Genomic DNA, 17,217 nt, shown 5'->3' on the forward strand with positions numbered 1-17,217 from the left:
ATGTAAATCAGGTGTTAAATGAGGTGAACAGGAAACTGGAGTGCCAACTGTGTTTTAGAGTGGGGTTTCAGTGAATTTATGGAAATGATGAAGCTTATCTGCAGCGCAGGAAAATTCTCAGCGACAAAAAGAGGGATCGAATTAAGATCCTACATCTGTAAAATCAAAGCTTTCACCACTTCTCTTCCCTATACACAGAATGCAATAATGAAAGTGAGTATAACGACTTATACATCTCTGCACTTTTATGTCTTTTGTGTCTAGTGCATGTACTGCGTGGCTCTTACAACCTTACCTTTCCAGTACAATAGACAGGTGTCAATAATGTAAATGTTAGATTTTCAACTCCTTATTGAATAAAGATACATAAAATAAGCAACACAGAAGTACATTTAACAGATGTTAAATTAACCAAAGTTCTTTTTAATTTACATCTGAAAAACATTAGCTACAGGAACCATTTAAAAAAGTTATTGCCCCCAACCACATAGAATTGAACATGAATGTGTCAACCACAAAATGTATCATGCACATTAAAGAGTGCACCCCACACAGTCTACTCTGCAATCCAAACTTAACATAGACGTTACACAAGGGGGAAAGTCCCCATTCAATGAAGAAAACCTATCACATCAAAGCATTGAGTGTGCCATGATCTAACCAATCACCAATTTTTCTTAATATACAAAGGAAGCTTTAATTACTACAAATGATTACAAATTGTGTCGTCTAATCAAAAGTTGAATGACTTTGCACAGGTATTTCTGAGGCACAGACTTCCAATGGTGAGACATTAATAAGTAGTACACACCCAACCCAAGACCAAGTTAACAGTTCTGAAATGTACAAGATATAACAATCCAATACAGGATTCTGAACAAACTAGACATGATAACAAACATCCAGGTAGCCTATTGTGACTTTGCAGACAGGGTATGCCAATTCATGTTATTTAACAGTCTCTGTTTGCCAGTGGTGTAAAGTATTTAGGTAGTACTTTAAAGTATTTGTATTTGTTTTTTGGGGTATCTGTACTTTACTATTTATAATTTTGACTTCACTACATTCCTAAAGAAAACAATGTACTTTTTACTCCACACATTTTCCCTGACACCCAAAAGTACTCTTTACATTTGAATGCTTAGCAGGACAGGAAAATGGCCCAATTCACGCACTCAAGTAGAATTTTACTGGGAGACTCAACTTTTACTTGAGTCATTTTCTATTAAGGTATCTTTACTTTTACTCAAGTATGACGATTGGGTACTTTTTCCACCACTGCTGAGCCTCTTGTTTCACTCCACAATGCAGGTCTGTAGAATAGAACCTTTGACCCGATTTGGTCCCATTGTCAGAGGGGTCATTTGCAAGATGCTGGACTAGCAAGACCACTATAAACCATACGATCTAAACCATATAGACCATTAGGAACTGGCCCAGTTGTCATGTAAAAAGGGGATTCGATTGCCTCTTGCTGTACTTTAGCATGTTTTTAGATTCTACCAGGCTACAAAGTTGAATGTTACGTAGTTGAATTTGAAAACAACTACGTATGTCACGTAGTTGAACATGCAGGTTACGTATTTTAATCCATAGGTTACATTGTTGAAACCTAAAACAGCATACTGCATTTTCTGAGGTTGATGGCTAAACTAGTCTAAAAATATATCTACTGTATAATAGTGTATGATTTATCACTACTATATAATAAATAAATAAACTGTTTATCTTCTAGTATTAATCGGTTTGGCCTCAAAAGTAATTTAATTAGATAAATATATCTGTCTGACATATTTGAACAAATCTATGGCACAAAAATATCCTCTTGTCATGCTCTGCAAAAAGGTGTGACATTCTCGCAACAAGATATAAAAAAAGTGTTATGCAATGTTGCATCAGCCCTGTACTAAGAGGCATAACACCCCACAATGCAGTGTTCATAGTGCTAACCTATCAAGCGCAGAGGTTGGTTATGTATATTTCCTATTCCAACACAGCAGTTCACTGTCTAACAGTGTTTCTACTATAAGCAGATAAAACACAAGTTAGCTATACCCTGACAAAAGTATAACATAATGTTGCGTAAAGATATTGTGTCAAAGAGAGTCCTGATTGATTCCTAATGTGTGTATTTGTGCACGGGCAACTCTCCCCAAAGTCCGGCCATTTGATGGATAAAGGCTGAGAGCAGGGTCTTTTCTTATTGGATAAGTCCAGGTAGTTTCTTATTGGACAGTGTTCGTTACTGGACAAGTCCAGGTAGTCCTTTCCTCCCCTGTTTCAGTCTGTTTTCATCCATCTGAACACGACCCAGATGACTTGAGACAATAGAACATTGCCACTGCGTTGGTACAATGTTTCACTCTCCCTGAGCTCCCTCACTGCTCAGTGTTTTCCATGTCTTCAGACTTCTCCTGGTCTTTGTGGTCCTTCTCCGTTTCCTCCTCCTGGGGCTCGCCCTCCTCCTCCCCCCTGTTGACCTGGAACTTGTCATGTGTCAACTTGGGGCTGCTGTTGTTGTTGGTGTGGTTGTTGGGTGGGCCAACGCTGGCCTTCCGGATAATGAAACGGCCCCTGCTGCCACGCAGGAAGTTCCCCCGTCCTCGGTTGTCCACCCACTTCCTCTCGCCCTCCCTGTCATCATGCTGAAGGAGAAATGGAAAGACAGGAAAAGACAGAAAGAGTTAATATCTTGAAGTGAGCTTGAAGGTAGTACCATTATTAGCAAGTTCAAAGGAGCTGTGAATTTGGTGAATTCACCGATTTGGTTTGAGTAATGAATTAATTTGAGTATGGAATTGTATATATAGGCAAGGGGAAACAAAGATATATTTATAATGGCATGGGTACAAACCTACCAAGTAGTATTTTCGGCTCTTGGGGGTGTACTCCGGGTCCCAGTCCTCATTCTTGGGGTGAACTGGTATGCCCATGTTAGGGGGATTACCGTTGGCATTGTTTTCCTGGTAATTTCCCCTGTTCCAGCACCTTCCTCTTATTCTAAATTGCTGCAACATGAGTCAAACACAGAGAACCCAGATCACACAAACAAGAAGACAATTATTGCACAAATTAAAATAACTATCCATGAGTTTGATTTCCCAGAAAAATCTTTCCAAGTGCAAAGCCAAAGAAGAAAATAAACTGCTAATCATGGCATATTTTTTCGATTTCAAATGGGGTTTTCTTTTCAGGTTAGTTGTGGTGGTACTTTGTCTTGTTCTCTTGATGATTCTATTCTTTATCAGATCCTTTACTTTCCAAAATTAATATGAGTGCACGTCCATGAGCAAACTTACAAAGCCTCCGCGTCCTCGTCCCCTCTCCATGGGGCTGCCATAGTCCCCCCGAGGCCCCAGCCTGGCCTTGTTAAAGCCCTCGTCTTTGAGCTCAGGCTCCTTGTGGGGATAGTCTCCTCCCCTGTGAGATTCGGCAGATGAAGAGGAGGAGCGAGAGCGAGATTGCTTCTTCTTGTTTTTCCTGGAGGAAGAGCTTAAGGTTGAGGGACCAAAATAACTTTAAAAGTCAGTTCATTGTTAGCTCCATTGCTTGTCTTGTAAGACCCTGGCTAGTTGCAGATATGTACATGACTTGTAAAGTAAATGTGGTAAAGTAAAGTGATTGTGATGCTTGTGATAGAGAAGTGGTTCTAAAAACTCTCAGGGACCATCAGACCTTTCACAATTTTGCTGTAGCTCTGAACTAACTCACCCGATTCACATTGTCAAAGGCGTGATAATTAGTTGACAAGTTGAATCAGGTGTGCTAGCCATGTAATAAATAAAATACATGGAACTGTTGGGGGCCCCGATGAGAAGTTTGAGAACCACTGCTATAGAGTGTGAGTTGGTTGAACATACTTGGACTTCTTGTGGTGCTTGGAGGATTTCTCAGCGGACCTCTCCATGCTAGCCTCTGGGGAGTCTCCTGAATCTCTCCCCCCGTCCTGTTTATAATCTCTCTCCCGGGTAGAATATTTTTTACGGCGCTCAATATCCAGACGAAGGTCCATTGAGTCACCCTTCATTTTTTTACCTTCGTCCTGTGCAGGAAAAATAATAAAAAGAACACAAAGACATATGGACATGCTATGGGTTAGCATTGAGATGTGCCGTCAGTCTGCAATCAGTCTTGTTTGCACACTGCATGCGAGGGGCCGGGAGAACTGTTACAAGACCATAACTAACCAACAAACTCTGGGAACGGCCCGTTTAACGGCTGCTGTGTAACATTTGACCGGCATAAGTGAAAACAGACCATTCTGGAACTACACTGAACACAAATCAAAACGCAACATGTTTCATGTGCTGAAATAAAATATCCCAGAAATCTTGTATACGTACAAAAAACATATTTCTTTCCAATGTTTTGCACACGTGTTTACATCCATGTTAGTGAGCATTTCTCCTTTTCCAAGATAATCCATCCACCTGACAGGTGTGGCATATCAAGAAGTTGATTAAATAGCATGATCATTACACATGTACACTTGTGCAGGGGACAATGAAAGGCCACTCTAAAATGTGCAGTTTTGTCACACAACACAAAGCCACAGATGTCTCAAGTTTTGAGGGTGTGCAATTGGCATGCTGACAGCAGGAATGTCCACCATAGCTATTGCCAGAAAGTGAATGTTCACTATTGCCAGAAAATGAATGTTCATTTCTCTACCATAAGCCGTCTCCAATGTCGTGTTAGAGTACATCCAACCGGCCTCACAACCGCAGACCACGTGTAACCACGGCAGCCCAGAGGACTTCCACATTCGGCTTCTTCACCTGCGAGATCGTTTGAGACCTGCCACCCGGACAGCAGATGAAACTGTGGGTTTGCACAACCAAAGAATGTCTGCACAAACTGTCAGAAAACATCTCAGGGAAGCTCATCTGTATGCTTGTCGTCCTCACCAGGGTCTTGACCTGACTGCAATTCGGCGTCGTAACCGACTTCAGAGGGAATATATTCATATTGCCACTGACAAGCTGGAGAATTGTGCTCTTCACAGATTAATCCTGGTTTCAACTGTACCGGGCAGATGGCAAAAGGCATGTAAAGGCGTCATGTGTACGAGCTGTTTGCTGATGTCAATGTTGTGAACAGAGTGCCGCATGGTGATGGTGGGGTTATGGTATGGGCAGGAATAAGCTACAGACAACAAACACGACTGCATTTTATTGATGGCAATTTGAATGCACAGAGATACCGTGACGAGATCCTGAGGCCCATTGTCGTACAATTCATCCGCCACCATCACCTCACGTTTCAACATAATCCGTACACAATTCCCGGAAGCTGAAAATGTCCCAGTTCTTCCCTGGAAACCCATTTCATTAAGCTCCTGACGATCAGTTATTCTGTATGTATAGTATATCTGTGACCAACAGATGCATATCTGTATTCCCTGTCATGTGAAATTCGTACATTTGGGCCTAATTCATTTATTTCAATTGACTGATTTCCTTATATGAACTATAACTCAGTAAAATCTACAAAAGTGTTGCATGTTGCGTTTATATTTTTGTTCGGTGTCCTTTCCCAGGTCTGCACAACACAATGTTGAACCTCTGCAACACAACTGAACATAATGCGGTTTCAAACTCCTGGAGGAGCTGAGTTCATTGACTTTCACACGGTTTCATTCCCCTAAAATGTTTCCGTTTTGAAGAGAGTTCAATGTAGCCATACCGCAAAATGGTCTCAGTCAGATGTCATCAAGTAACTAGGCCTAGAGACTGTATAAGCACTCTACAAGTACAACAGGTTTTTGCTTTTGACTATATTTCCCCTTATTTGTTGAAGAATAATACTTACTATGACATTTGTTTTAGAGTCCTTTGAATGGCTTGGACACAGGAGCAATTGGCCGTTTCCATTTCTGACCCCTCATGTTTTTCGACTCAATGGCCTCAGGCAGGCTTGTACCCACAGTATAACCAAATCATCATACGTGGAGGGGGAGTATATAACACACAACAAATTGAATGTGCCTCGTTTTGCATTTGCTTTGCTTTTAGACGTTATGCATCTCCCTTCAAAGACAAGCACAGGCTTAGACGGAGAACGCAGTCTAAAGGTGGATGGCTCGCTCGCTCGCTCGCTGTTGTTTTTGTCAGTTTTCCCAAAATACTTCATATTTCAAAATGTTCAGTCACCTTGTAACTGCCATCCCCGGAGCTTTTCATCCCCTCAAACAGGTGAGAGTGTTTCTTAAAAGCACCGAGAGAAACATCAATTATCCTGCAAGAGAGAAACACAATGTCTAACTTTGCCACAGCTCAGGTGGCAAATACAACATAAGCAAGATTACTCTAAAACATTTTTAGGTCAGTGCTCTTCAGATGAGGACTGAAATGACTGCCAAGAATTACTCTTAGTTTCACGTCTGTGCTGCTCAGGTGAGTACTGAAATGACTGCAAGGAATTATTCTTATTTTCAGTGATGATCAGATGAGGACTAAAATGAATTGTCTACGAGCAATGTATAGACCCGGATGACTCCAGGATATCACATAGCAAACAAGACCACCAGTGAACGTGCACCGATTGACAAAAGGCAAGACAAATACCTTTGCAAGCTTTGATAAACAAAAGGTGATGCCACAGCACACTGAAGGTGAGATGGTCACTCAGAATGGAGACTCTACCTGTGTATCTCTGGGCTCTTTCTTGGCTTCATCATTTCCTTTTGTGCAGCTCTTCTTTGGTACATGGCAAATCGCTCATTTAGAGTAATTCCGTTGGATGGAAAGTGCTGTGCTGTAATCAACAGGAACCACAACTTGTTACACAACAGATATGACAGTACATGCTGTGCCAATGCACTTTTTTATTACTTTAAATTCATAAGTTACACACAGTGTTAGCTTGTGACCATATAAACAATATTTTCAGCTGTATCAAAGGTTATATATATATTTTAATGTGCGTTTATTAGCCTCATAGTATCATAAACGGTACAATACCCATGCAAATGTTTCATAGCAATGAAGAACATTTTTGGAAAACTTCTCGAAACCAAATTCCTTTAGATAACATTTGTGCCTGAAAAACCACTCCATGTTTTTTTGGTGAACAGCAATATTTCTCCATAATCATTCCCACACAGGATTGCAGGGCTAGATAGGCATACTGGCCAAGCTATTTCACAAGCATTTGGTAACCCTTTTCAGATTGACCTATTTAATGATATACTGTATAGGCTATATAAACCTTTTGATATCGCAATTGCACCTTAACTTGCACCTGTGTTAAAGCCCAGCTAGCAGAGAGACTGGTCAGTTGCAAAGGATCAGGGGTGAGAGAGGTCAGTCACCTTTTATGTAGTGGACAATGGTGACAATGTGCTGTGCAAACAGCTCTGAGGGACTCCTTTGTAACTGTGTGGCCTGAATGTGCTGGAAGAAAGAGCGAAACTCCTGCTCCTTTTTAGTAGGATGCACAAGATCCCGTGATAACCGTCGCTCACCAACCATAACACCAGAGGAGCTGGGGAAGAGACAAAACAACAACAACAAAAATGTCATTTGATGTTTCACCTTTGCCCTTTATGCCGGAAAATAAACAGAGAACAAAGAGAATGGGATCTTTCTCATGAGACTTTTATAAACGACACCTGAAATATTTAATCTGGAGGGGTCATTTCATTATCTCAATTGTCATAGCACACATCTTTATTCATTTTGATAAAGCTCATGGTTTCATAGAACTATGACTCAAAGAGGCTATAAAACATGGCCCAGGCCTGAGCCAAAGAGTGTGTCTCATGATTCATGACTTCCTGCTAATGGAGATTGAAACCTATCCAAGGCGTTAAGGCATCAGAGTCCTCTGTGTGAATCTATGTCGTGATGGTGCATACTGCTTACCTTGCCACGTCATCTCTGAGAGAATCCATTCTGACACTGAACTCCGCTCCTCTTTTCTCAGAGGCCCTTGGGGGAGAGTCCTCCCCCCTGACCATGAACATCTCTCGGTCAGAGTTCCTCCGTGGTGCGGGTGTGGGGGACGGGCTGGAGGCAGCTTTCTCCTTCCTCCTGTCTTTGCTGACGTTCTCCGGGGAGAAGCCTCTGATCATGCCCGCTATGGCCTCTCTCTTGGCCAGGGCCGCAGCTATGGCCGCAGCCTTCTCCTGCTTCCGGCTGCGGTAAATCTCCTCCGCCATGGCATCAAGATCATCATCTTTGGCAGCCACCTGCAAGTAGGCCAGGTCCTCCCACTTGCCGAAGCGCTCCTCAAATAGCTCGCGGGCCGAGAGGGTGACTTTGCTCTTTGGCTTGGGCGACTCATCGTCCTCCCGGTCATGCTCTTTGCGGAGCACCTTGGGATGGGGCTTGGGTATCAACTCCTCTTCCTCGCCACCGCAGGAAAAGAAAGGGGAGGCTTTCAACAAGCGGTTCAACGACACATTCCCCTCATCGTCAAAGTCTTCCTTGTACTTCTCGTTCTCCCCTTTGTCGGGCTCTCTGTCAAAGATGCCCCCAGAGGCCTTCATGCCATTCCCTTTCTCCCGCTCCACATCCTCACCATTGGTTTTCATCTCTCTGCCATTCTCCCAACTGGACTGCGTTTTCTTATGATTGTGCTCTTCCAAGAACCTAGACAATGGCGAAGAGAGAAAGAGAAACAACTGTGTTTAAATGCATCTTGAACAACAGTTCAGGTGAGTGCCCTGCAACTTCATTACAAAACCATGCGAAATAAATAAGGATGCTTGTCAATGGTGTAGGTAAAAATGGAAGACTTAGGGTAATGGAGGATAAAGTTATAAACATAGAATATGACGGCCAGCAAAAGACCTCCCTTCTTCAAAGGCCCAAGCCATGAGGGATTTGTCATGGTTAAGTGCAGCGTTGACTGGCCAAGAAAACACACACATCTCAAAACTCCCAAGGGCCTGTAATGCCTTCTCAACTTACAAACTCCTGTTTCAGCATGCTATGACGACGACCACCACTTCCCCAAGGGCTTAGGGCCAAGAACAAATACCAGGGACAAATTATTCTATGGTGCATGACGCATTGGGAAAGAACCATGAATTCTAAATACATTTTTTTTTAAAGACCCACATTACAACTATCTACTAACCTCACTAAATGAAAGGTGTCAATAAATATGACAGATATTTCCAAGCCATGAAAAGGGTATTTGTCCAAAATGTTGACAATAATCATGTGCTACAACGTGAACTTGGGGGCAGTAAATTCTTGCACCAAAAATGAGAAAAACGTGGTAGTGTGTGTGTTAACCTTTCACTTCTAAAGATATTTCATAAGTGGCAAAGAGAAAAGGAGACAAATAATTGTATTACCTTTTGAACACTGAAGAGATAGCTGCTTTATCTCCTGCCAGGTTGTCGTCTTTAGAGAAGAAGCCAAAGCCAGAGAACACAGGTGTGGGGCTTTTCTGAGAAGGGCTTTTGGTGGAAGGTGAACTGCCCACTGTCTGAATCTGCCATGAGGGGGCACCATTGGAATTGGGGCCATTAGCATTAGTGTTTTTAGGAGAGGGACTAGACAGGGTCGAAGCTGGAGCGCCCTGACCAATGATAACAGCTGAGCGCACCTGAGGACTTGACCCCTTGGGGCTGGTGCTGTTGCTGTGATCCGTCACGCCCTGCCAGTTAGCCTTGGGCCTGTCCCCACTGGCGCCCCCATCAGGCCCTGCAGACCCCCCTGTGATCTCCACAGGCTCACCATGTCCTCCTCCTCCTACTCCTTTCTTCTGGACCTCCTTGGAGGCAGAACGCTCCTCCTTGACATCCTTAGAGTTCTGCGTAGCCGACCCAGATCCCGACCTGCGTGTGGGAGAGGAGGAATGTGAGGAAGAGGAGTGGTTGGAGCGCCGGGATCGGGGCGAGGAAGAGCGGTCCGAGTACTTGGAGTGGCTGTGGGAATGAGGGCTACCAGAGCGCTTTTTAGGGGTACGGGATCGTCCCCGTCTCGGGCTGTGGGGTTGTTGCTGCTGCTGTTGTTGCTGTTGCTGCTGTTGGGGGTGCTGCCTGTAGTTCTGCCAGTTATTGGGGCGGTAGTTGTTATAGCCGCCTCCACCACCCCTCTGGAAGCGTCCCCGTGGGAAGTAGCCACGCCCTCGGCCTCTGAAGTAGTAAGGCCTCCGGAAGCCTCGGTGGTAGCCCCGGAACTCGCGGTTATTATTCTGGTACTCCCTCGGGTAGTTCCGCTCTCGGTTATTGTGGGATGGAGAATGAGATCTGGAGCGCGAGCGAGTGCGGGACCTAGAGCTTTGAAAGTGGGAGAAAGAGAGAAGGCAGAAGGGATACAGAGATGAAAGGGAGGGAAGACGAAGAGAAGATGACTGATTACACCTTCCATTGTATAAATATCATTAGAAAAAAGTACTTTGAGGAATAGGTGTGCAATGCTGTTTTTCTCAAGACTATAAACAACCTTATAGCCTGAGCAATACATTTGTTTGTGTTGCTTAAGAAAGTGATGCTGTCCTCCTTCCAAGACCTTCCAAAACAACTAGGCCAACACATTTTGTTTCCAGTTCACATGGGGTCTACAGCTTAAAAAATGATCAAGTGCCTGTTGGTTACAGGGGGGAAAAAAAGAAAAAGTGACAGATACTCATGTACTTAGCTGTTTTGTTTCAGTAAAGTACATCATAATCCCATGTACATGGCACACTGTGACACATATGTGTGCATCTGACAAATATATTAACAGAGGTATAGCAAAACACATCTTAAAATGTAACTGCTGGGAAGTGGGAATACATGGGTGCACAATGGAAGCAATGGAGAAAAACAGACTTCAAGATTCGTCTAGAGAATATGGCTGTGAGGTCTACCCAGTCCACATGGTGGCTCCATAGCACCATGGACAGTAAAGCATAACAGAAGAAGTTTCTCCAGTTTCTAAACAATCTATCGCCTCTAAGTATTAAAAATGAAGTTGACACCTATGGTCCTCTTAGCTACAGTAAAGGAAACAGTCTCGTTTAAAGAGGATACATCGGAGACTACTCATATATCAGCACGATCCAACAATACATAGCCTGGCAAATAGTCAGAATCCTTTGATAACACGAGTTAAAAGTCATTAAAAATCTCAAAGTGCTCAGCAGCTTTGCACTGCAGTCAATATCCCTACACAGGCAAAGATGGGTAACTTGCACAAATATCAAGGAGAAATTCAAACTACAGTCAGCATTACAGAAAAATACCTACAATTACATCACTAAAAGCACACAAAATCGAAAAAGAAAACCACCATTGACAGAACAATCTAGTACGCCTAAGTAAGAGGCATCTGGAAACCTTTGAAGTAAACAACAAAGCCCTGCGGTACTACTCACCCAGTGTGTTTTGTCATTGGAATAAAGAGTGAGTTGAGAAGGTAGTGCACCGAGCAGCATTGCACACTCACATTGAAAGCAAGACACTCGGCATCTCTTATGCTGAGCACTAGTGGAAAGAGGCGGTCACATGGGCCATATGGGAAAAATGTCTAGTCTAATCCTTCAAAGCAAAAGGACTGGGCTCGGCTTGCCAATTACTCTGGCTGGCCAGTCTGCCCAGAAACATAGGCTAAAAGGAGAAATTCAGTCAGCCAGCTACTATATACAGGGATTTAGGACAGCTAAAATCACAGTTTTGTGATGGAAATGGCCTAATATTACATAATACAGCATTTTCAAACCAAACAATGTAGGCTATCTTTACATTGGATTTCAATTTCACTTGAAATGCTAAAGATTTGTGGGTAAATGCAGTACTTTTGATGAAGGAACATTTCATGGAATGCTTACATCTAAAATAAGTCATGTTTGTGCGTGGGCCGTCTTGTACTGCGAGAGGGTTACATTTCATACACTGTACACAGTGATAGGCCGATCCAGGTCCAGCATTGACTTGCAGGTTCAAGCCATCTCTTTTCTGAACTCATAGAACTCAAGACCATGGCTTAATAGTGCCATGCAGTGCCACTCCAAGGAGAAGAGCTGCCATGCATTTCAGACTCCACAAAACAATTCTGCCAGCAGCAAGAGTGGCCGGTGGTGTCACACTCAAACTAGTTTCCCTTGCAAATGAACATTGTAGCCGAATGACAGATTCATTTCCATTTAGGGCTACACATCATAGTAAAAGCACTAGGTAGATGTTGAACATGTAGCCTATTAAGGAATGCCAATATCGTAGTAAGGGAAAAGGGGATACCTCCCGAATCAGAGAGGTGCGGGTAATGCAAATCATTCTGAAATGTTTCTGGTGCAAGTCAAAGGCCTGTGTAGTAGTGGGAGAACTCGTTACAATAGCCAAGAACCAAGTCTCACTGAGGCAAGTGTGCCATCACAGCACCAGAGCTCTTTCCCAGACACATCAATTTCCTTTGTATAAAGTGCACTAGATCCTGGGTAAGTCCATCAGAAAGCTGTTGTCGCTCTGCAGTTAATATGAGTGCCAATTCAACATAAAGCACAGGAAATGCATGGGTTGAGGCAGGAAATCAGAAAGTGTATGCTTCAGCACCACTGCAACCCCTTCCAAGCACACTCAAATATAACACCATGGACAGCTGCAGAAAGACTGGGGTGTCAGCTATGACATGACACCTTGACTGTACGAGTCCGCTGTGCGTCGGGAAGCAAGTTCAGGGAGTGAGTGAGTGAGTGTTTTAATTCATTAATAAACCAACCAACCAACACTAAACACAAACAACGCACCGACATGAAACAGAGTCAATAACACCTGAGGAAAGAACCAAGGGGAGTGACAGATATCGGGAAGATAATCAAGGAGGTGATGGAGTCCAGGTGAGTGTCATGAGGCACTGGTGCGCTTGGCGATGGTGACAGGTGTGCAGGATAATCAGCAGCCTGATGACCTAGAGGCTGGAGAGGGAGTATACGTGACATTGACTTTGAAAAAAATCTATTTTGGTTATTGAACTACACTAAGTGAAGTGGATTTACACCCATTAACAAAATTGCCTTAAAGGAATTTCATCATGGGTCTCTGATCTGACCTACACATAAATGCATAACTATGGATATGAATGTCATTCTCTTCATGGTGATGTATCCTGAATAGGTACACAAAGGTGGAAATATGCAGTATCCTCCTTTGCATATTTGGATATTATTTTTAATGAGCTCCGCCACCAAACAAGCCCCTATTTGGTCGGTCCGGACCGGACCAAATCTGAACCAGTCATTGACGTCTATGTTTCACAAGTTTGGACATCAAAGTACAGCACAGTAGAGCTCAGTAGAGTATAGTAAAGTACAGCACAGTAGAGCTCAGTAGAGTATAGTAAAGTACAGCACAGCACAGTAGTGCTCAGTAGAGTATAGTAGAGTACAGCAGAGTAGAATTCAGTGCAGTACAGTCGAGTTCAGTAGAGTAGAGTATATTAAAGTAGAGTAGAATTTAGTAAAGTAAAGTATAATTCAGTTCAGAACATTATTCGGAAGTGTACAGTTCAGTACAATACATTATAGTGTACTCCACTCTAGTGTGGTCTACTGTGTACTGTACTGAACTCTACTCCACATATTCTCGAGTACCTAACAATACACTGCTTTTCTTTTACTTTACTGTACTCTACTGTGTTCTACTGTACTGTAATGCCTTCAAATTTTGTGTAACATTGATATCTATGATTGGTTCAGATTTGGTCTGATCTGGGCCAAATGAAGGATGAGGATGCTGCTGGTTACAGTAAATGGAAAGAGAGGTGGCTCATGGGTAGATTTTTATGTCAGTAAGAGCTGTGAGAGGTGACATTAATTGTAGGTAGAGAAGGAGAGAGAGAAGGGGAGAGTTGTCCGACTCTTCACACTCTTGCCACCACCTGACGACAGAAATAGAAAGGAAACCGTTCTCAGCTGAACATAACCATATTCCAGTGGAAGGAAGGACAGTAGCAGGTGACCCAACCGTGGTTTGTGACTACTATGATTTCCCATTTTTGCCTATTAAAATAGCAGAAATTCTGTTACCGATCTTTCTGAAATTCTGTTACCGATTTGGTCGCAGAATTACACGTTTTATCCACTTAATAATTCGTAAACAAAGTGTATATTAGTAAAAACACTATAACTCATTGATAGGTCTACCTTTACTTGTTATTTCTGCGAATTTTAATTATCCTCTCTCCTCTTATTAGAAATTAGAAAATATCTTAAAGTTAGAGTATGTGGGATATTGGTAACAGAATTTAAAGGCCCAAGGCAATGTTTATTAAACTTACTGAAGGCAGAAAACATGTTAAGTGTTGATATTATTTGGCAGGGGTCTTCAACATTATTGTGTTTTTATGTATTTCTAATACCTTTTATGACTTTTTCTGGTAGACGTTTTATAAGACCCCCTTTCCATGTTTAACAAGAAATCAAACCCTTCGCTTATTCCAGCTTTAAATAACGTGCAGCTTATAAAGGCTTCATAAAGCATTCATAAACACTACATAAATGTGTTACAAATAATCTATATATATATTTATTTTTAACCTTTATTTAACTAGGCCAGTCAGTTAAGAACAAATTCTTATTTTCAATGACGGCCTAGGAACAGTGGGTTAACTGCCTTGTTCAGGGTCAGAACGACAGATTTGTACCTTGTCAGCTCGGGGGTTTGAACTTGCAACCTTCCGGTCCAACGCTCTAACCACTAGGCTACCCTGCCGCCCCCAATAACTATATGTCATGCCTTATGAAGGGTTCATAAATGTGGCATAGCTGTGTGACATAACCCCCAATGTCATATTTGACATAAACCTGTACATTATAAAAGGTGGCATAAGCACAGCTTAATAAACGCCTTATATATAATATTAAATTGAGGCTTCGCAAAGCATTTATAACCCTGTCAAGCATCTTGGTAGAGCATTGCAATGCCAGGATAGTGGTTTCGATTCCCGGGGCCACCCATACTTAAGCAATATATCAAGCATATTCAAGCATGACTGTAAGTATATTAAAAGCATCGGCAAAACTTGATATATTACATTATTCTAAAACATTTCTAGGATGGCCCAACTTATTTCCCTATATTGGACCTGACCTCAACTTCCCACAAAATGCAGTCACGCACAGCCAAAAAAACATTGGTGTGGCCTTTTAAAATCAGTTAGAATTTTCACCTAATTCCATTTTCTCAGTTTAGTTTTTCCAGGATTCAGATGTCCTCAATATTTTCAAGTTTTTCCTCAGTTTTTCCCCCACTTTTTTAATAGAAAAACAACAACCTTAGATTTTCTGTGTCCACAACAATGCTCAAACCACATCAGGGGATGAGTTTAGAGGTCTGTGAAAAATCTAAGAAACGTACATTTTTTTGTGTAGTTGCCCTGTAATTCAGTGCTCATGCCCTGCACTGTTGTTTGGTTAGAGGGTTTTCCGTAGTGCAGTCATCGCACATGTGATGATTCCATATACAATGATTTGTATTGTGACCGCCAATGGAATGGGTGGAGTAAATGGCCAGCAACACTTCATATTATTCAGAACCCCAAGAAATGACACCATATATACAGTAACAGTCACCAACTCATTCAAGGGTTTTTCTTTATATTTACTATTTTCTAAATTGTAGAATAATAGTGAAGACATCAAAACTATGAAATAACATCATGTGGTATCCAAAAAAGTGTTAAACAAATCAAAATACATTTTCTATTTGAGATTCTTCAATGTAGCCACTTTTTGCCTTGATGACAGCTTTGCACACTCTTGACATTCTCTCAACCAGCTTCATGAGGTAGTCACATGGAATGCATTTCAGTTAACAGGTGTGCCTTGTTAAAAGTTCATTTGTGGAATTTCTTTCCTTCATGAGGATAGGGGGCAGTATTTTCACTTTGGATTAATTGCGTGCCCATAGTGAACTGCATCAAACTCTGTCCTAGATTGCTAATATATGCATATTATTATTACTATTGGTTAGAAAACACTCTGAGGTTTCTAAAACTGTTTGAATTATGTCTGTGAGTATAACAGAACTCATAGGGCAGGCAATCTTCCAAACAAGGAGTGAAATTCTGAAAGTTGGAGCAACTTTGACGTCATCGTCCCCTCCTTTCTCAACAAGATATGGATCTGGAAGCACTTCCTACGCCTTCCACTAGATGTCCTCATTCAGTAGAAAGTGTAATGGAGCATTTGCTGGGAACTTTGACCTAATGGGAGGGAAAGTAGTCAGTGTCGCAACAGAATGCCATTTTGCTGTGGCACATTTCTCTGTGGGTGCTACGGCTGTTCCATTCGGCCCCAGATGAAAACGTATGATCCGGTTGGAACGTTATTGGATATATATGATAATAACATCCTGAAGATTGATTCTCTACTTAGTTTGACCAGTTTATTCGACCTGGAATATATCTTTTGGAAGTTTTCGTGCGAGTTATCTTGGATCAGCAGTCAGTTTTTGGGCACGTGAGCTGAAAGTGATAGCAAATGCAGCTACTTGGACACTAGTATTGGACATTATGGAACAAAACAACGATTTATTGTGGAACTAGGACTCCTTGCACGACATTCTGATGAAAGATCATCAAAGGTAAGGGAATATTTATGTTGTAATTTCGTATTTCTGTTGACTCCAACATGGCGGTTACGTCTGAGCGCCGTCTCAGATTATTGCAATGTTGGGCTTTTTCCGTAATGTTTAAAAAAAAATCTGACACAGCGGTTGCATGAAGAACCAGTGTATCTTTAATTATATGTAGAACATGTATCTTTAGTCAAAGTTTATGATGAGTATTTCTGTTATCTGACGTAGCTTTCTATAATTCCTCCGGATATTTTGGAGACAGTTCTGAACATGGCGTAAATGTAAACCGAGATTTGTGGATATAAAAATGCATATTATCGAACAAAACATAAATGTATTGTGTAACATGTTATATGACTGTCATCTGATGAAGATTTTCAAGAGGTTAGTGATTCATTTTATTTCTAATCCTGCTTTTGTGATTTTATCTTTGGCTGGAAAAAATGGCAGCGTTTTTTCATTGGTTTGGTGGTGGTCTAACATATATATATATATGTTGTGTTTTCGCTGTAAAACATTAAAAAAATCTGACATGATGGGTAGATGAACAAGGTGTTTATCTTTCATTTGAGGTATTGGACTTGTTAATGTGTGAAAGTTAAATATTTCTAAATAATATTTTTGAATTCCCTGCGCCACCTTTTCAGCTGAACGGGGGGATGGAGTTCCCTGGTTGCCCCAACAGGTTTTAATGCGTCTGAGCC

General features: G+C 41.8%; 1 protein-coding gene across 7 annotated transcripts in view; it reads right to left on the bottom strand.

Moving 5' to 3' along the window:
- Nucleotides 1–402: 402 nt before the first annotated feature.
- The window catches only part of LOC118364278 (thyroid hormone receptor-associated protein 3-like), a 32,048-nt gene continuing 15,233 nt past the window's right edge, over nt 403–17,217 (bottom strand). The window contains exons 1-10 of one of the 7 annotated variants that reach the window (XM_035745687.2): nt 11,317–11,595; nt 9,308–10,237; nt 7,866–8,594; nt 7,313–7,485; nt 6,645–6,756; nt 6,153–6,237; nt 3,861–4,042; nt 3,300–3,492; nt 2,859–3,008; nt 403–2,645 (exon numbers count right to left, since the gene is read on the bottom strand). In XM_035745687.2, the coding sequence (XP_035601580.1) occupies nt 2,379–2,645; nt 2,859–3,008; nt 3,300–3,492; nt 3,861–4,042; nt 6,153–6,237; nt 6,645–6,756; nt 7,313–7,485; nt 7,866–8,594; nt 9,308–10,237; nt 11,317–11,333 (2,838 nt within the window). In that variant the 5' untranslated portion in view covers nt 11,334–11,595 and the 3' untranslated portion in view covers nt 403–2,378. Of the gene's footprint in view, nt 2,646–2,854; nt 3,009–3,299; nt 3,493–3,860; nt 4,043–6,152; nt 6,238–6,644; nt 6,757–7,312; nt 7,486–7,865; nt 8,595–9,307; nt 10,238–11,316; nt 11,596–17,217 lie in introns of those variants that run through there. The other 6 variants (XM_052489377.1, XM_052489376.1, XM_035745684.2 and 3 more) reach the window with 6 other exon arrangements.

This window comes from Oncorhynchus keta, chromosome 31 (assembly GCF_023373465.1).
Source record: "Oncorhynchus keta strain PuntledgeMale-10-30-2019 chromosome 31, Oket_V2, whole genome shotgun sequence".
In the NCBI taxonomy this organism is placed as follows: domain Eukaryota; kingdom Metazoa; phylum Chordata; class Actinopteri; order Salmoniformes; family Salmonidae; genus Oncorhynchus; species Oncorhynchus keta.